At 44.0% G+C, this 20,474-nt stretch overlaps 2 protein-coding genes across 2 annotated transcripts; one reads left to right on the top strand and one right to left on the bottom strand.

The window, feature by feature from the left end:
* The first annotated feature begins 358 nt into the window (after positions 1-358).
* Positions 359-11,902, top strand: tert (telomerase reverse transcriptase). Its single transcript, XM_060043438.1, has 16 exons — positions 359-811; positions 1,084-2,377; positions 2,479-2,668; positions 3,201-3,354; positions 3,674-3,841; positions 4,078-4,239; positions 4,327-4,428; positions 4,853-4,938; positions 5,130-5,246; positions 5,757-5,828; positions 6,679-6,867; positions 7,331-7,457; positions 7,943-8,004; positions 8,608-8,732; positions 9,112-9,249; positions 10,012-11,902. The coding sequence occupies exons 1-16, from the start codon at positions 596-598 to the stop codon at positions 10,113-10,115; spliced, it is 3,306 nt and encodes a 1,101-aa protein (XP_059899421.1). The 5' UTR covers positions 359-595; the 3' UTR covers positions 10,116-11,902.
* Positions 11,903-12,673: 771 nt separating this feature from the next.
* On the bottom strand, positions 12,674-20,474 carry LOC132451132 (sodium-dependent neutral amino acid transporter B(0)AT3-like). The gene is made up of 12 exons (XM_060043439.1): positions 20,313-20,474; positions 17,680-17,820; positions 17,404-17,541; positions 17,063-17,244; positions 16,827-16,937; positions 16,617-16,729; positions 16,228-16,356; positions 15,997-16,153; positions 15,702-15,906; positions 14,372-14,531; positions 14,002-14,164; positions 12,674-13,609 (listed from the first exon to the last, which is right to left on the bottom strand). Exons 1-12 carry the CDS (start codon positions 20,449-20,451, stop codon positions 13,412-13,414), a joined length of 1,836 nt encoding a protein of 611 aa, XP_059899422.1. The 5' UTR covers positions 20,452-20,474; the 3' UTR covers positions 12,674-13,411.

The following is a 20,474-nucleotide window of genomic DNA, read 5'->3' as shown; positions in this document are numbered from 1 at the left end:
TATAAATACCATTTCAGGTTAAACATCTTTACAATGGGTCTTGCTCGTTGCCCGAGACAATGGCAGCCAGTCTGTCTCTTGTAACATTACCAGGGGTCTGGTTATCTGCTAGGGGGCACGGGGAGGCCATGATGACGTCACAGGTTAGGGTTGTCCCATTTGGTAGGGGATCGGTTAGGGGTAGCAATGAGGGGTAGCAATGAGCATGAGCAATGAGGGTTAGGGTTGAGATGTAGGGTTGAGACAGTGAGCAAAGAAACGGGATTGGGCCTTGGTGACCACGGGTCTCGACGCCTGCCGTTCAACAACTGTGCCACAGGAGGGCAGACGAGGCGTTTACATACCACAACAAACATGGAGTGTAATGTTGTCCTATTGGACCATAAGGACTGGACGAGACAGTAAGCTCTTTCCTCATTGGGCGATTCTGAAGCGGGGTATTTGGAGTTCAAGATATGCCTCTCCTGAGTCTTGACCATATATTTAATATCCTGACAGCTCAAGACCCGATATTATAACCTCCGAAAACATGTAAAGTACACCCTTCCTTCGCAGTGTCTTATTTTGCATCAAACAATTAACGTTATTCAACACTATGTCTAGATCAGACACATCAAGGGTACTTGACATTCTGAAGTCACTTTACCAGCATGTGCAAACACTTGATCAGTTTGCAGACACCATCGTATTTAGAGAAGGGCAGAAAGCATCGCTCATTGAAGGATCCGACACAGCACGCTTCAAGTCATTCGTCGGGGGTATTTTTGTGTGCACTGATCAACAGTTGCAACAACTGCCAAGCCGAAACGAGGTAAATTTATATCCCACATGTAATTCGTGCAACTTATGTTGTTGATGTCTCTCGTTAAATTCAAAGGAACATAGCTGTTTTACAGGGCATGGTTCTCAGGGTTATGAGTATTTCACATTATCTCAATGTGAAAAGAACAACAAATCAGCAAAACGTCAAATCAGATAATAGCAGGTTTACTATTCGAACCTTGGATAGTCCACCTCTAGAGTTATTAGTGTCTGACTCAACATTATCTACTATGTGTGTGTTTTCATACGACCCCCCTACAGATCTGCACACTCCCCGAGCTACTGGCTTTTGTTTTGAACACTGTGAAGAGGAAGAAGAAAAGAAATGTGCTGGCGCACGGCTACGGGTTCCTCTCCCTGGCCCAAGAGGACCGTGACGCGGACCAGTTCAAGTTCCAAAGCGACGTCACTCAAAGTGCCGCTTACATCCACGGCAGCGATCTGTGGAAGAAAGTCTCCCACCGTCTCGGCACGGACATGACCCGATACCTGCTGGAGAGCTGCGCCGTGTTCGTGGCGGTGCCCCCCTCCTGCGTGTTCCAGGTGTGTGGCGTGCCCGTGTACGACCGGGTGTCGGTCATGACCAGCCGCGCTGGCGTCTTCCTCCGGACCAAATCCAGGGCTGATCCGGGTAACCGTCAGCGGGATCGCCGGCCCCCGGTGTGCCAGATTAGGAAACGAGGGGCTGGTTATAAAACCAGCAGGAATAGGGGCAGGGCTAGGGATGGTAATCAAAGGAAGAGGAAAAGCGCTGGCCGGACGGATGGTATGGGTCGGGCCGCAAAGAGGACAAGAATGGATTGGGCGAAGCAGGCGATACCGCAGAGTGGCGTTGATGCAGGGGGTAATGTTCTTCCTAGCTCAGTGGAAGCATCCAAGATGCCAGCAGAAGGGTGTAGTGCTGATTCTAAAAGGCAGGTCATAGTGTCGAAAACCTCTCTTCCTTTGGAAGGAGGGCCAAGTTGGAGATCGGGATTCTCTCCAACTCTCCCACCATCCCACTGCTTCATCCGAACCTTGGGAATGCTGTACGGCGGGAAGGGGATGCGTGGATTCCTTCTGAACAGGAAGACGAAGAGCCGTACAGAGGTGAAGCAGAGGCTTCAGGGGCGGGACCTGGTCAGGATTGTGTTCTTTGAGGGCGTGGCCTATCTCAACGGAGTGGAGAAGAAGCCAAGGAAACTGCCCCGGCGCTTCTTCAACATGGTGCCTCTGTTCGATCGGCTGCTGCGGCAGCACAGGGGCTGCCCCTACGGCAGGGTCCTGCAGAGCGCATGCCCCTTGCGCATGGAGGAGCTGGGCGTGGAGGCACAGGGGGACCTGAGCTCCCTCCTGCCCCTCATCTGTTCCCCCCATCAGGTGTTCCTCTTCATCAGACAGTGCCTCGCCACCGTGGTGCCCATGGAGCTGTGGGGGTCCGAACACAACCGGGGTCGTTTCCTCCTCAGGGTCAGGGGCTTCCTGCGCAGCGGCAAGTTCGAGAGGCTCTCATTGGCCGAGCTGCTGTGGAAGATGAGGGTGAGCGAGTGTGATTGGCTGAAGATCAGCAAGACGGGTAAGGGTAGTTCATGTGATCGACATAAGACAGCCCGTTTTCTAACACCAATTACTGATGAGCTGCATCAGTTTCAGTGAACCTCCTCCTGTGTCCCTCAGGTCACGTCCCCCCCAGCGAGCTGGCCTACCGGACACGCGTGATTGGTCAATTCTTGGCGTGGATGCTGGACGGCTACGTGGTGGGCTTGGTCCGAGCGTGCTTCTACGTCACGGAGAGCATGGGACAGAAGAACACGCTCCGCTTCTACAGACAGGAGGTGTGGGCCAAGCTGAGGGAGCTGGCCTTCAGGTACGCTCAAACTCAACAGACGCACACAGAAACACGTTGAAAACTAGGGATGCACCGAAATGAAAATTCTTGGCCGAAGGCCGAAACCGAATACCGAATGTGGCTTTTAATGTTTTTCATTCATTTTGCTTTAATTTTTCACCATTGCAATCAAACAATTAAATGTCCTTTATAAACTTTTTTGTCTTGCTTTTCTATAAAAAAAATCAATTACAAATTTGATACAAAATACTTATTTAACACTGAACGTTTTCTAACATTCCAGCAGACATTATAGCAAGAATTTAAGAACAATGTACCTTTAAATAAATGAGTAAAATAATAATTATTATTATTTATTTTTTTAAATAAATAAAAATGTTCGGTGTATTATGTTCGGCCTTTTTACTCCTTCGGCCGAAACCAAACATTATGTTTTGGGCCATTTTCGGCCGAACATGTTCAGTGGCCGAATATTCGGTGCATCCCTATTGAAAACACACAGAGCCACCTAACGGCAGCCTTCTCGATCCATACTTAATGTTTCTTTCAGAGGGCACGTCTCCAAGGGCCAGCTGGAAGAGCTGACACCCGCCCAGATGGCCTCCCTGCCGAAAGCCACCGTGGTTTCCCGCCTTCGCTTCATCCCCAAGGCGGACAGCATGCGACCGATCACGCGCGTCGTTAGATCCGACGTCAAATCCAGGGTGCTTTTTATATCATGATACTTTGACGTTATATGATTTTCTCTTTGTTGGGTGTCTATATGTGTCAAATATGTGCAGCAACGTCTAGTGTTTATGGTGTTTGACTCCAGATCCGGGTTTGACCCACGAGGATCAGGGTTCAAATCCTAGTGTCCGCCCTCCGGACTGTCGGCATCAATGAACAAGATCTTGTACCTACTCCTTAACCATGTCTAATCCCGACAAGACGTATATTGTTATTTTGGATGAAAACTAGACCTGAAATAATTAAACCAAATGTCTTAAATGTATGATAAAATGTGTGTTATTCTGCGTGCAGGTTCACCAATCAAACATGCGTGAGCTGCTGGACGTGCTGGGGGCGTGTGTGCGCTCTGACCCCCCCTTGCTGGGCTTCACTGTGTGGGGGATGACCGACATTCACAAGAAGCTCCGCCCCCTGGCGTCCGCTCAGAAGGACCAGCCTCAACGCCTCTACTTTGTTAAGGTAAGACGTTTGATATTGGATGAATCGAGCACATCATCTTATATATTGATATTTGTGGTCTTTTCATCTCAATTGGCCTTATTGTCGTCTTAGCTCTTCTTAAAGATAAGATTGGCGTGAAATAATGGAAGAGATGTGGACAGTTACTTACGTATACATACCTGGGAAATATAATTTTCTTATTTTGCCACAGTCTTGTGTTTTGATTGGTCCGTGCCCGTCCCTGAGCATTCCAGGTGGACGTGAGCGGGGCCTATGAGAGCCTTCCTCATGACAAACTCATCGAGGTGATTGGCCAGGCCCTGACACCGCTCCTGGAGGACACATTCGTCATCCGTCGCTACGCCAAGATCTGGAGGGACGCCCATGAAGGCCTGAAGAAGACGTTTACTCGACAGGTATCTCTTACTTCTTGACTTTAAAATCTTAAGCTCTTTATTGGTATCTCTTGTGTCTATGTTTATTGATCCCATTTTGGTTTGAAGGCAGATTTCATGGAAGACAACATTGGATCCACAAACATGAAAGGCTTTGTGATGAACATGCAGCGAGAGGGCAAGCTTCATAACGCTATACTGGTGGAGCAGGTGAGAGAGAGAGAGAGAGAGATGGTTTCTTCAAGCACTGAAGGATTGACACACACAGGATTTTGCATGCATATATTGCCTTAAATTGCTAAAATATGAACAATAAAACTAAAAATAAGACATTCCCTGAATCTCTTCATTGAGTAAGTAGCCTGTGTACTGATATCTCTTATATTCAAACAAGTCTTATTGCCAGGAAAAAATAGGTGATTTGTAAGTGGGCTCCCAAGTGAGCTACTATACAAAGAAGAGCTAGCTTTAGCCAGTTCGTATTATTGTGTACTTGTTTGGTATTGTTAAGTAAGTTTGCTTCGCTCTCCATTGCCCTTGATGCAACCGACTCAGTTATGAAAAGGAATTTGTGTTTCCTACACAGAGTATTTATCTGGTAAAAAGATGCCTTATTTATGTTCTCTCCGTCCAGCATTTTTCCTCAGACCTGCATGGCCGAGATGCTCTTCAGTTTTTCACTCAAATGCTTACTGGTGGAGTTGTGAAATTTGGGAAAAAGTAAGCTGGGTTCAAACTATCTTAAAAATGCAGTAATATAAACATCTGTGGCTGCTTTGTTCTCTCTTTTGCTATGATGATTTAAACATCTGTTCGTAACGTTTGATTTAATAAAAGAGAAATCACATGGCTTTGACTGTGTGTGTGTGTGTGTGTGTGTATGTGTGTGTGTGTGTGTGTGTGTCTTCCAGAACTTTCCGGCAGTGTAGAGGCATCCCCCAGGGCTCGGTGGTGTCCAGTCTCATGTGCTGCCTCTGCTACGGTCACATGGAGAACAACTTATTCAAAGATATTAACTTGAATGGAGGGTAATGGTTGTTTTTGATTGCTTTTGTATCCAAAAAGAGAATAAAATGATAAGCAACATTGCAAGCATTTTGAGTGTATGTTAAAGGTAAAATGAGAAGGAATTGATTATTAGAAATTTAAACTGTCTCAATGAATTTTATCTAAACAGTTGTAGACCTAACAGATTTATCTTTCAATAGATGACTAGATATTGCATGAGTCAACATGAAACTGAAACTATATTCTGACCTGACTTGCAAATTGGATCAGTTCTAGTCAAGCTTAAATAGTAAAAGGTTATCAGTTAAATCTATGACTTGCAGATAAGATAACCAAATGGTTTTAGGGTCAAAGGTGATATAATGCCTGATTTTATTGATGTGTAAATATAATGGAATAGAGTACAGTGTACGTTAGGTTGAAGAGGGTGTAATGTGAATCACATGTTGATGTATTTACACATCTTTACCAGTAGATTGCAGTAGAGTCTTCCACAGCCCAAAGGTCAGACATCTCTCCGTCTCCTGCAGGTGTCTGATGAGGTTGGTAGATGATTTCCTCCTGATAACCCCTGACCTGGGTCAAGCACAGACCTTCTTCAAGTATGATACCCACCACAATGCCTTTTCAGCTTTGCTTTTCCTTTAGCACATTCCTTTTCCATTTAAAGTAATGCTAAATGCTAAAAAACAACTATGTTGTCTATTGGTGATTTGCAACTCAGCCCAGGTCCTATTTGATCACTTTCTTGTAGTATTTCAATTTTGCTGCTGCATATCTCGATTTCATCACATGGAAACTTTGTTGCAGAAGTTAAAATAGGGTTTAGTAGGAGGGTACTTCTTCAAATGGCTGTAGTGGTGTCCTGTGAGGAAGCAAATTATAAAGGACGTCTGCAGGAGCAGGCAAGGGCTGAGAAACGCCAATGTATGTCCTGGGAGCTCTCCTGAAGAGTTTTCAGGACAGCATCCGGTACCAACAAAGTACAAAACTGATTTTTTTTTTATTGATATGGTCAAAAAGTTAATGGAGGCTGGGATGGTGCCTTGCGGCACTCCCTTCGATACGGCATGGGGTTGTGCCAGCAGATTGTCCGATTTTACAGACTTAAGTGCCCAACATGGAGTAATCTGTTGCGATAATAAATCTCTGAATAACTTGGACAGCATCACATTGCCAGGTCATTGCCAAAGCACAGCAGGGAGCTGAAGGGATTTACAGTCTTTATTTTATATGACACTTGATTGGACATTAAATGGCAATATAATCAAACTGCAGATCAATTTTGTCATGTAACATTAGTACAAAGCCAGTGTGCAAAAAATAAAGATAAGGGTCAAGTTGTGTATAATGGAACAGCCAGGTTATGGATTGTGATGCATGTGTAGTAAATGTCAGCTCATTGCCGTCGCCATAGAAGATATACCCTTTGACTGCTCTGCCCCCGTGCAGGACTCTGTCAGACGGGGTTCAGGACTATGGGTTGGTGGTAAACCCACAGAAGGTGGTGGTCAACTTCCAGGTATCGGAGGATCCGGGGGCGGGTCCAAACGTGCGCGTGCTGCCTGCTAGCTGCCTCTTCCCCTGGTGCGGACTGCTCCTGGACACGCACACCCTGGATGTCTTTCAGGACTACTCCAGGTGATCATCATCATGTGTTATACACACAGACACAAGCACACCCCCCCCATCCCCCCCCCCCTCTTGATTTGGATCGAGAAGGCTGCCGTTAGGTGGCTCTGTGTGTTTCAACGTGTTTCTGTGTGTGCATAGTTTTGGTAAAAGGCCTTGGCCATTGTCCTTATAAAACCACAAAGAGACAAATCCAAACCCAATTACTGGGGAAAGATTGTTATAATATAAACATATGCAGGACCTAAACAGCTACCATTACTCTTTGGATCCAACCCCCTAACCCTGACAGTGTTAATGCCGTGCCCTTCCATTTTTTGCTACACATTATTAAATTGCACAGATTAAGTGTGTGTGTGTGTGTGTGTGTGTGTGTGTGTGTGTGTGTGTGTGTGTGTGTGTGTGTGTGTGTGTGTGTGTGTGTGTGTGTGTGTGTGTGTGTGTGTGTGTGTGTGTGTGTGTGTACACGCAGCTACGCGGGGCTCTCCCTGCGTTACAGCTTCACCCTGGGCTTCTCCCAGCGAGCGGGGTTGCACATGAAGAGGAAGCTGATGGGGCTCCTTCGACTCAAGTGCCACGCCCTCTTTCTGGACCTCACGGTGTGTGTGTTGGGGAAGGCAATCTATTACAGCCAAGTTCAAACCACATGGAATGTGAAATTTAGCCAGGCTGTATTTTTTAAGGGTCTATTTCATGAAAATTCCCACAAACGTGCATTAGATGTGAGCACTTTTAAAGGGACCACTTTTTTTTTTTTTTACTAAAATTGACTATATATATGATCAGGCTGTATATTTTACTTAAAAATGTTGACCTTCCCCGGATCTCTGTCTATTAAGTTGGAACAGGTCTGTAGTTTCCGGGTAAAAAGGAAGGAACTACAACGTTTGTGTGGGATTATATCTTGCATTATGGTTCTATCCTGCTTTGTGGGTAAAAGCAGTTTTTGAGCCTTGTCTTTGGAGGCAGGCCTGAAGGGACAGGTGGGATTTCTCTGGGTTGGATACGTACACAATCAAGCCTTCTCCAGCTGGCTTCTCCAAATTGCCTGACCTAGATCTGACAATGTCTCTCTTCCATGCAGATAAACTCTGTGGAAGCCGTCTACAGCAGCGTGTACAAGCTGGTGTTGCTTCAAGCATGGAGGTACTGAATGACCCCCAGGAACTCTCACAGTCACCCTTCCACCTCCCATTAACACCTGCTGACTGCTACTTTACGTACACTAGTTTGGGCGCCTAAGATACTGATTTCCCACGGCACATAACTAAATCCGGGTGTTAATAAGGTATCAGGGTAACTATTATGTTTTGAACAATAATGAATGAATGAGGAATAAAGAATTTAATCGGATGGAATCAAGATGAAGATAACTGACCAGACTAGTCTGAACTTATAAAGAAGTACATACACGACATGTAAGTAGCGTTTATTAACCATTTTGTCACATATATCTGTCAATGTTTCACCATTTGCGTATTTCCACTGTCCTCTTAACAAAGTAAAGAATGATCCTGGCTGTTGAGTGGTTTTACAACGTAGCCCTTCTTAAACCTGACGGAAATACCTGCAGCATCATCGAATGACTCCGGTCATGAACCCAATCTCGTTTATCGCTTTTTTGTGGGATTTATTTTTTGTTTAGTCATTCTGTGTTCTCCATGTGTGGTCATTATTTTTCTGTTGTGCATATTGTTGGTGTGCCAGCCTAGCGGTCTGATTTCTCTGTCCTCCCTCGTTGCCTGTCAGGTTTCATGTGTGCGCCAAGGGTTTGCCCTTTGGACAAATGGTTGCCAAGAATCCCAAGTGCTTCCTGCTCATGATCTGGGACATGGCTCACTATGTGAATCGACTCATCCGACTCTGCAACAAAGGCAATGATTGACTTTATAGATCTCGAGTGCTTGGTTTTGGTCTTTACCTGAACCTAAATAAGATTTGTCATTTTTAATACAAAAGAGCACTATTGCACTATTGACGTGGAAAATCAATGTTTATATATTCAAAACAGAGTGTAATTCACTCCGTGTCCTCTCCATCCCCCTTACTCTTTCTACCCTTGTTCCTTCCCTTCCAAAGCAGATGAAAAATAAAATACATTATTAATAATAAAAACAAAATATTTTTTATATATATACATATATAATATCATTATGTACGTCATATCAAATAATTATTAATAAAACGAATGAATAACAGTTCTCTCTCCCTCCCACCCTCCCCTCTCCTCTGTGGTTCCTCACGGTCCCCAAGGGGTGAGCCTTGGCACCAGGCACCAGACAGGCGTCCTGCAGAGCGAGGCAGTAGAGCTGCTCTTCTGCCTGGCCTTCATCCTGGTCTTGTCCCGGCACCGGCCCCAGTATAGAGGCCTGCTCCCTGGCCTACACAAACGTATGTACACCCCCATGGCACCACCACACCACTCGAGAGGAAGATTTGGTTGATGTAATGTTAACCTTTTGGTTGGGTTCTTAAAATTCCTTTACTTTTATCTAGAATATAAAATACTGAAACAATCTTATCTAGTAGCCTATTTTAAGAGCCGTCGGACCATTCCACTACCTCCAAAGACCTTTTAGAAATTACAATTTAGATGATTCACTTTGAAAGGCTCCTTTGTTAGCCAAGTTATGGGTAGTTTAAAATAACCTTTGGTGTGGGCAGATTTATGATTGACTCAGGCTACTTCATAGCGTCTTTATTGAGTGCTTTTCTTGTTTCCTGTGGCCTCAAGTTGACCCAGGCTATAATCAGACCTATCAAAGGTCTCAGTCATAGGCCCGGTCCATGCAGGTGTCCTCAGCTTAGACGTGTCTGCTGATGCAGTCTCAACCCTAATGTGCCCTCTTCATGGAGCAGCCACAGAACAGGAGTTGGGATCAATATATGGGCTTCCCGGTTTCTCCACCCATGCCATCCGAGTTATCAGATTTCACTTCTTAACTCGGCATAGCTTCTGGTTATCAAAGTCTTTTATTTATTTTAGCTTAATATTTTTGAAAAGCAGCAGACATACCAACCCTTTCTTTCCTCAGATTTGTGGAACCAGCATGTTCCAGATATTGGTTGCCATGAATCCCTGCCTATGTTAAAAATCATTTCCCTCCAGTCCACTGTCACATGTCCTCCTCTGCCTGTCCCCCTGGTTCACAGGGAAGCGGTGTCTGGAGAGGCAGCTGGGGGACATCCGACTGGCCAGGGTCAGACAGGCCACCAAGCCCGGGATCCCGCAAGAGTTCCTGGCCATCCATCCCTAGATGACCCCTGCTACAGCTACACCCCCCAGAAAAAGAAAAAAAAAAGTCCAGGTTTCTGCTCCCCCTCATGCACTCTGAGTCATCTGATTTCATTGCATATAGATTCGGGTTATCAAAAGCTCTGTATTTATTTTTAGCTTAATATTGTGGCACAGCGGCAGAAGTACCAAGCGGATTGTTGTTCTTTGGAGTTTTCCAAAAATGTTCCTCATATAAACATTATTTTGTATTATTGCGTTTCAACATCTGTCGGTGGAGCCCACCACAGCAATAAACTATTTTAACAACCACTCTATGATCAGATGTTCAATGAGTCAACAAAACAATTAACGCATGCATGAGAGGACAAAAGAAATCATTACTTGGTCTTTATAACCTCCAGTTGTGATAGCTATCAGAAAGCAGAAGGAAAGATTTTTCTATCAGCTAACCCGCCAATGATTAAGTACACTTTTAATCCTTTCTGTACATAAGTTCCCTATTGTTTCTTTGACACTATTTTTCGGACCTGTCGTCTTCATAAGAGAAAAAGGTGACATGTTTGTGAACTTACTGGGCGGCAGTAGCTTAGGAGGTACAACAGGTTGACTCATGGCAACCAGTAGTTTCCAGTGAGTGTTGAGGTTTCCCTGAGCAAGACCCCTCACCCTAATTGCTCCAGACGACCTGGCTGTTTTGCATGGTTGACAACGCGCATGTGTGTAATGCGTGTATGAATGGATGATGGGCAATAATTGCAAAGGACTTTGAGTGGGCACTGGTTATAATAGCGCTACATGAATGCGGCCCATTTACCATTTTTTTTTACTTTATCAAAACATTTAGTACAGGCCATTTTTGTTTTATTTAATAAATGTATAACCTTGCTAAAAGGTTAAGAGGAACCGTCTTCCTATGTTCCAAGGTTCAAACTAAATATGGAGGGCTGCCCCTGACTAAAGATATATTTCAATATAAACTTAGCACAAAAAGTAAGGAAATTTGTGTTTGGTTGACTATTTCTCTGTGGTAACAATGCTTTTTGGCAATACATCTTATACCGTTGGAAAGCCTATTTAGTTCCCTTTCAAATGGTTCAATGATTCAAATGTTGGATGAGCAGCAGCGCTGAGTATGTGGGTTGCTCCCATGAAAATTTGCCAAATCTTTTCTGCCATTGCCAAACAGGTTATTTTTCTGTTGCTATTGACACTTTTTTTGAGCTTCTGGTACGCCCAGGTGCAGCCAATCAGCTGCCTGATTGGCACCTGATTTGGCAACTTCAAGCTGGTGTTCCGCAAAACCAAGTTGCGGCATTATTTGGAGTGAGCCCTAGTACCCTCTCCAAACTGAAGGCCAAGTTCCATATAACAGGGGATGTCAAAGACAGGCCCCAAGAAGACGACGCCCCAAGAAGACCGTTTCATCACCCTGTCAGCACTTAAATTAAGTAGGCTGTCTTCTGCAGATTTGCATTCAAGGTTTGCAGTACGATATGGCCGACGGCTCTCTGCCCAGACAATCCGGAACAGACTACACGCAGCCAATCTCCGTTCTCATAGGGCTGCCAGGAGTCCTGCCATGACTGCTCTTCACCGTCAGGCCCGTTTGCGCTGGTGTCGGCAACACGTGCACTGGAACCTGAACATGTGGAGGAACGCTATATTCAGTGATGAGTCCTGATTCTGCCTACGGCAGTTGGATTGCAGGGTCAAAGTGTGGAGAAGACGTGGAGAACGCAATGCTGATTGCTGCATCGATAGAATAACATCTTTTGGTGGAGGCAGTGTGATGTTGTTGGGTGGCATCTCCCTCACTGGAAAAACGAGGCTTGTCATAATTGGAGGCAATCTCAATGCAGAGAGATATAGAGATGAGATTCTGCAACCAGTGGCCATCCCATATCGCCACAGTATGGGACCGAACTCTATCCTCCAAGATGACAACGCTCGCCCCCACAGGGTGGGGTTCATCAGAGACTATCTCCAGAATGTGGGAGTGGAGAGGATGGAATGGTCTGCTACAGTCCTGACCTCAACCCCATTGAAAACTTGTGGGATCAGCTTGGGCGTGCTGTTCGTGCCAGAGTGACCAACACAACCACGTTGGTTGACTTGCGACAAATGCTGGTTGAAGAATGGGATGCCATCCTACAGCAGTGTGTGACCAGGCTGGTGACCAGCATGAGGAGGAGGTGCCAGGCTGTTGTGGCTGTGTATGGTTCTTCCACACGCTACTGAGGCTCCTGTTTGTGATATGAATAAATTGTTAAATTGCCAATACGTCTTGTTTCTTCAAACTTCAATCATCCAATCCACCAAACACCGAACGAGTCAATGGCAGAATAAGATGTTTGGCATTGGCAGAGAAGATTTGGCAAATCTTTCATGGGCGCAACCCACATACTCAGCTCTGCTGCTCATCCCACAAGTGCATGTTCCTTACAACTGGGGCAGCATTTGAAAGGGAACTATACAGGCTTTCCAACGGTATAAGATTTATTGCCAAAAAGCATTGTTACCAGAGAAATAATCAACCAACAAATTTCCTTACTTTTTGTGTTAAGTTTATTTTGAGCATCAGATAATGGTGTGAGTTCCAGGGCTGAGCGAGGGTTATGAAAGAAACACCGGGAACATTGTTCTACATAACAGATACCACAAAACCATAATAAGTAGCCTTCATTTAGCCAATTGTACTTTTGTACTTTCATAAGATATTTTTTTTATAAAAAACTGCCAAATTTCATAGAAATGTGACTAGTTTATGGGTGTTTCCTGTTGAACCACACCGATTCAGACACCTTTTGTTTTTGTTGGCTTTAGATTCAGGATTTTCCAGGAAATGTGTGTTGGCCTTTTTTGGTTAAACTAGCTTGCTTATATTTCTATCATCAATGGTATTCAGTAACCCTGCTACGTCATCATATCAAGGGTGTTTTCTTTTAAAAAAAAAAAACGGATGATCTTTATCCAAAATACATACACAAATGTTATTATATAATCCATAATAAAGGCATACTGTTAAATTACTATTAATCCTGTCTGCTTTTTTCCAATCGCTGCAAGAAAATGTAGTCAAAATAAACACAACATAAACCCATATGTTGTCGAGATGATATATTATTATGCACAGACGGTTATCTTTATTACTATGCCATCTCTAATTAGAAAGCATAATATAGGCCGATCACAGTTGAAAATGTGATTTAACTACAACAGCCAAAAATTGTCATCGTCCACATCAACAGAAGCCATGCTAATCGGCCACGTCCAGACACCCATTTCCAGTCGTTCAAAGTCGGTAGGCTACCGTTTTTATGTTTCTATCTCATAACCACTGTTGATGTAGGGATTGGTGCCACTGCACTTGGTAGACTTCCTGTCAAGTCCACAGCAAATCAGTCTGTAAAAGGCAACCAGGGGGATGGAGATCACCGGCAACACAGAGAGGATGACTATAATGGAAAACACCCATCCTGGGTAATCCTTTGCTTCTGTCTCTGGGAAATGGACCTGGGAAAAGGCATGAGAAAGGCTATGTGTAAAGTGATGAACACCAGAAATAAGTAATTAGCTTTCTTATGTTATGCCTAAAGTCTTTCCAAGACTGAGTTTTAAGCTGTGTCTTAATCTACTTTTTCTACATTTTGTGGATATTGGAATAGGTGTGTCGTGGATACATCCCCCTGTTATATGTGACGGTTATTTTACCTTTTTACATTGTGATGTCCAACCCTTGAGTAGTAAAATATAATCCTAGTGTCTTATTCAATAGGATTTATGCTATGTTTTCAGATCTGATATGGGTGTTTTTCTTCTTTCAAATTCCATGGCACCAACTTTTACAAGAGCAATGTCAAATGGATTACAAGCAACCTTTTGTATGCCTGTGGCGGTTCACTCACATAGTCAGGGTTCCATGCAGGATACTGTGGGTGCTGCTGGGCCTGAATAACCACATAGGCCAGAAACACCGCCAGCAGGTACAGTGGACTGATAAACCTCCAGCAAACCCTCCAGAAGATGTTGGGTCTTTTCCCAGTCATGAAGAGGATGTCGTCACTAAACCTGCCCATAGACATAGCACATTGCACACATGTATTATTTATTCATTTATTATTAATTAATTGAGTTCCTTCTGTTTAACTGTATCAAACCTTGGGCAGGACCTACGTTTTGGGAATATATTAATGCAACAATGACAACTTCATATCTACTACCAGGAACACACTCAAATAATGACAATCACGATTAATGATAGTAGGAAATGGTTACTTTTGCATCCCGTAGAAATAGATGACTCCGATCAGCTCGCAGAAGGCGATGATGAGCAGTGGCACTGAGCCCACGTAGGTGTTGAAGATCTCCAGCCAGTAGTTCCCTGAGCCCAGGGTGAACACCAGGGCCACCAGGAAGGAGATAAGGCAAACACCAGCTTTGAGAGTTGAGAGAAGATATGGTGTAATTAAGTCCGGCACGGGTACTCCATTCGCTACAAAGTCGGGCAGATTCGATAATAAACTACGGTCCTATGCTCTTTCCCTCTTTCCTCCAACGCACTTTGCTAGTCTTTCATTTACTGTTACTTACAACCAATGCATGTTAATATTTCACCTTGACTGAGAATTTGTAAGGTTTGATTCATGAACGATTAGTACAAAAATAACTAATCTTAACTCTCAAATGTCTAAAATAGAGGGTAGAGTGAACTGCACCATGGGAATAGTAATGAGCCACACACCCTAATACGCATTGCTAGTTTTTTACCCTTGCTTTTCCTAGTTTTCTAAATTAAATCAAAATGAATTTCAATAAACTATTCTTGCGTCAAATATTGAATAAGCTGAATAAGTAAAAACGTACAAATTAAGTTTCTGGAAACGTAATTGAAAATTTCACAGGCAAAACTTTCTGAGTGACACTGAGTGACATCTTGGAGGGATGCCATGGTTTTAAGGGTATTTTTTCAGAAAAATGCCCTTGGTCTGGCCAGAAGCATGACCAATGGCACCCTGACTTAGCTGAATCTCTGAAGCTAAGCAGGTGTGGGCTTGGTTAGTACTTGATGGGAGACCAACTGGGAACACTGAGTTGCTGCTGGAAGTGGTATCGGGCCAATAGGTGGCACTCTTCCCTCTAGCCAAAAACATCAATCCCCGATGTCCCAGTGCAGTTAGGGGGACTCTGTGCTGTGGAGGGTGCCGTCCTTCGGAGGAGACGTAAAACCGAGGTCTTGACTCACTAAGGTCATAAAAGATCCCAGGGCACTGATCGCAAAGAGTAGTGGATTCCCCGGTGTCCTGGTTAAAACTGCCCAACCAGGCTCATTCAATCTGGCCCCCTAATCACCCCCCTGTATAATTGACTTATTCATTAATTCCCTCACTCTCCACCTCAAGCTTGTGTGTGGTGAGCATTCTGACGCCAAATGGCTGCCTTGCATCACCCAAGTGGGTGCTACACACTGGGGGTGGTTAGAGAGGTCCCCCCCCCGTCACTGTAAGCGCTTTGAGTTTCCAGAAAAAAAAAGCGCTATATAAATTCAATGAATTATTATTATTATTATTATTATTTTCTTATCAAATAGCAGTGGTGCACTGCATACCTGTGACCAGCTCACTGGGGATCCACGTTGGCACCAGTTTTAGGTCCCGAATAGGGGTAAGAATGCCCTCTATGTTTCCAAACGTGGAGGACAGGCCCAGGCTGAAGAGCATGACAAAGAACAGCACGGCCCAGACCTGAGAGCCCGGCATATTTATCACCGCTTCGGTGAACACAATGAACGCCAGGCCGGAACCAGACGCACTCTGAGAGAGGAGGATTTAAAGTATATGTTTATATCCTATCACTGAATATTATTATCAGAATTATCTATCTATCGATTGGTCACTTAGTACCTGGTCAAGGAACTTTTGAAGGTCGCAGGACCTCAGTTTCACCTCTGCAACCTCATTTGGCCGTGTGCTGTTCAGATATTCAATCATCTGTTCGTAGTTGGCCAGTGTCATGTTCTGGTCTCCAATCACCAAGTGGTTGGTCAGAGATAAGATGTTGCTACAGATGAAATAACAATTTGTAGTATATCTACAGGCAATTTAAAGAAATTTGAAAGAGTAAACTTGAATTACCTCATGCGACAGGAGTTGTAATTGTTGGTGGCCTTGAAGCCCAGAATGGAGAAGATGGGAATGGCTGCATAAATAGATGTAATACAGTTGATCACACCCACCAGAACAGCATCTCGCTCACAGTTATTCCTGATTGGCATCCGGGAGAGAACACAGATAATTAACTCATTATCACCTTCTAATGTATTTTCTAGATGTCTCATTCACTTAATTACAGACCTGCATGTGTTTCCCAAAGATGGATGACATAGAACTGTTGCATTGCATTGGTTTAAGACCTCATTAATAGTACCATTAATATTAGCATTAACAAGGCAGGAAAGCATTAGAAAGCATAGAGTTAACATGGTTAGCATTAGCACGATTAGAATTATGAACAGGGCACCCACTTCTCAGGATTGTAACTGGAGAAGGCGATGAGACCTCCGAAAGCCAATGAGAGTGAGAAAAAGATTTGAGTGGCGGCTTCCAGCCACACCCGGGGATTCTTCAGCACGTTCCACTGGAGGAAGAGGTTTAGGAAGAACAAAACAACACATACAAAATCAAATCAAACATTCTCCCAAATGGGAGAAAGGCGGAAAGTTGTAATAACTTACATCAGGAGTGAAGAAGTATATCAGGCCATCAGTGGATCCAGGCAGAGTGAGGCTTTGTATCAGGAATATAGTCAGCACCAGGTAGGGGAAGGTAGCTGTCACATATACTGCCTTGAAGAAATGAGCAACGGGGCAACCTACTTCAATCACTTCAAGGATATGTCATTGAACGTAGGGTTCTCAAATACTGCATTCCCCCTATAGTATAATAGCCCTGCTTGTGAATCATCACCCACCTTTCCCATGGTCTCGATGCCCCTGATGAAGCAGATATAAATCACACACCAGGCGGTGGCCAAGCAGATGACCAGCGTCCACTGCAGAGAGCCGCTGGTCTCGATGTCCGGGGTTATGTTCAGGGTCTGGCGGTACCAGAAGTAGTTAACCGGCGTGCTGTCCAAACATTCCTTGTTGAAGGCTGTTCATAGAGATCACCGGTTTAAATTTGGAAGAAAGGTTATTTGCTTCAAAATGTGATCAAGTCTTTCGCAAACTGCTGTTAGTAATAGTGCCCTGAGATACCTTGAGAACCTAACCCTAAGCCATGACCCACACATGCGGATGCACTTCCTGTTACCTGTAAAGTTGTCAACAAGTGGGCACTGACTCCAGGGCAGGGGTTCCTGGAAAGAGTGGAAGAAGTACCAGAGCACCCAGGCCAGGATGGTATTGTAGTACAGGTTTGTCAGGAACGACACCGCCATGCTGGCTATGCCTGTGTAGCAGTCATGGGTACATTTGTAGCTACTCCTCCTAAATCTTTGGTCCATTTGGTTAAAAGTGTCAATGTGAGAAATGAATCAAGGTATATGTAATGACACGTGGTCAGACTATATATCTTAAGACGACCTACCGACTCCACCCAGGAAGGGGGAGATGGAGGTCCAGACACCGATGGCAGAAATGCGGAACCTCTGTCCGATGGCCAGCTCCAGGTAAAGCAGTGGAAGGCCCTCAAATACCAAGGCTATCAGGTAGGGGATGAGGAATGCACCTGGGTGGGGACATTTTTGAGACATTAGGCAGGAATGTAGAAACAGTAATGGACTCAGTCCTTAATATCTTGCACAAACAATACACACAATACTCAGGTGTGCCCCGCCCCAATTTCGGACAGTCGGACCACATCTCTGTGTTCCTCTACCCATCTTACAGGCAGCTCCTCAAACAGGCCCCTCCAGTAAGTAAAACCGTTAAAGTATGGAGTGAAGAGACTGATCTTGTGCTGCAGGACTGCTTTGACAGTACTGACTGGGATGTGTTTAAGACTGCTGCTGTGAGAGAGGACTGTACTGTGGACTTAGAGGAATAGGCTTCAGTGGTTACTGGCTACATCAGCACATGCATAGACAACATTGTCCCCACCAAGTGCTGCAAAACATACCCTAACCAAAAACCCTGGATTAACTGGGATTTACGGTCCATGCTGCATGCCCGCTCCACTGCATTTGCCTCTGGTGACGCTGAAGGCTACAAAAAGGCCAGATATGACCTACGTAGATCCATCAGTGAAGCCAAGAGACGGTATAGAGTGAAGCTGGAGGGATACTACACCACCGCGGATCCACGGCGCATGTGGCAGGGCCCAGGGCTGGACTGGGACCAAAAAATGGCCCTGGCATTTTTGGCCATGGCAGCCCACTATGATTATTTATTCGACATGCGGAGGCACACAACATACCAGAGGATATATCTGCATATTGTGCTGTTTCAACAATTAAAATAAAGCGCAGTAGCCTACATGGAAGAGAGTAACCATGTTAAAAAATGTATACGCTCTTTCACTATACTTGCAGTGACTTTTGCAGCTAGGTCAAATCCCCTCTGAAATTACTAATGCTTATAATGTACAGTTTGAACCGTCTCACAATCAGCAAAAAAACAACAGGAAGAATGTGGTTTGGAAACTGGACGGTACATGAAAGGAAGGCTCTCCAACGTGTGATTAAAAAGAGAGAGCCATGCACTGTGCATGGAAGTGAACAGTTCTCCAAGTTAGGGACCAGTTCAACTTGATAACAGAAGCGAACTGCAGGTACATCAAGTCCCTGCTGAAGACGACGAGCATGTAGATGACCTTCCACAAGATGGTTTCTGACTGTTACTGCAAAAATGATTTGGTTGTGACAACCAGCTATTGCGTCAGCTGTCAGACGATCTGGCAGGAGAAAAAAGCCTGTTGTGGTGGTTTGGGCCCGGCGTGGTTACAAGGGGTCTGCAGTTGTGTGGCTGGTTGGATAAACTGTCAAATTCGGAAATGACAATGGAGACGTCTTGTGGTTGAATTTAACATTAAGTTCACTGGTAACAGCTCTGGTGGACTCTCCTGCATTCAGCATGCCAATTGCCGATCCCTCAAAACGTGTGGAATCAAGCGACCTTTTATTGTAACTAGCACATGCACACCTGTGTCTACCTTTACTGTTTAACCAAATATTTTATTTATTTTGTTTCAACTCGTACAAAATAGGAGCGTGCAATATTTTTGGTGGTTAGGTTGGCAAATCAACAACATGGTCAGTTAGGCAACAGAATACGTAGTTAGGTTAAGGGAATATCATTTCTTGGATAGAGTCTCCGCAGAAAACCATTTCTGGCAGCAAGCTCTTTCTGGCAGAAAGCCCTGAAGGCAAACAACTTCTTTATGCTAGTTTCAATTTCTGATGGAAGCAGTGTTTTAAGAAGGAAGGTAATTAACAACAGTCTTGCGGATAAAATTACATTACGTTTGAAATTGTATTACAGACTTCTGTTTATTTTGTTCGTTTTTTGTTGCGTGGTTAATGTGGGCAATGTCTTGTTTTGATCTAGGAAACGTCTTACATTAATTTGGGTAATTGCATGTCTTAATGTATTTCTGCTTAGGTTGATGTACCACGTTCAGGCGGATGACTAGTCCCACAACACTACATTTTTTATCCGATCAGCAATGCTTCTATTTTTGTGACAGTAGTATGTCTGAAAGCTAATTGTATACTAGTGTTACTTTTTGTAGAATATATCCATTATGTATAATGATGTTTTAATATGTATATAAATTGGAGACTACTGTTACTTGATATTGCTTTGATATACAGATTATTTATATTGTATATTAAGTCTGTAATCGTACCAAACAATTGAAATCAACCCGTTCCATAATATCTACATTCTCTTTTTAGGAACGATATGGAACAACTGGGTAGAATTTTTAGGGTTTAGCATCTTTGAAATATAATGAGTCTGCAATGATGTTGCAGACTCTGCAGACAGCTCTGACCACAAGTTTATTATATTTTCTTATTTTATTGTTGTGCTTTACTTATTCATCCTTCGATTTGGAATAGCCCCAAAAAAATGTTTTAGTCATGGTGTTATTAATGATTGCTTTGGAGTATGTTGTTTTATGTACGAATATATATACCATCAGCCGCACTAAGTTAGAGAAGAAAATGCAATGCTGCATGAACTATTCACAGAATTAAAATATAAAAAGTATCACCTTACCACCACCATAGATTTGGCACAGATAGGGAAAACGCCATACATTCCCAAGTCCAACCGCAAAGCCAATGCAGGACAGGAGATACTGGATTTTGTTGTCCCATTTAGGTCTCTCCTTTATCCCATCCACTGTTTTTCCCATGTTGTGATGACAGGTTTTCAAAA

The sequence above is a fragment of the Gadus macrocephalus genome, chromosome 22 (genome assembly GCF_031168955.1).
Source record: "Gadus macrocephalus chromosome 22, ASM3116895v1".
NCBI classification, from domain to species: domain Eukaryota; kingdom Metazoa; phylum Chordata; class Actinopteri; order Gadiformes; family Gadidae; genus Gadus; species Gadus macrocephalus.
Note: the sequence above shows the minus strand (reverse complement) of the source record. Positions and strands in the feature narration are given on the sequence as shown.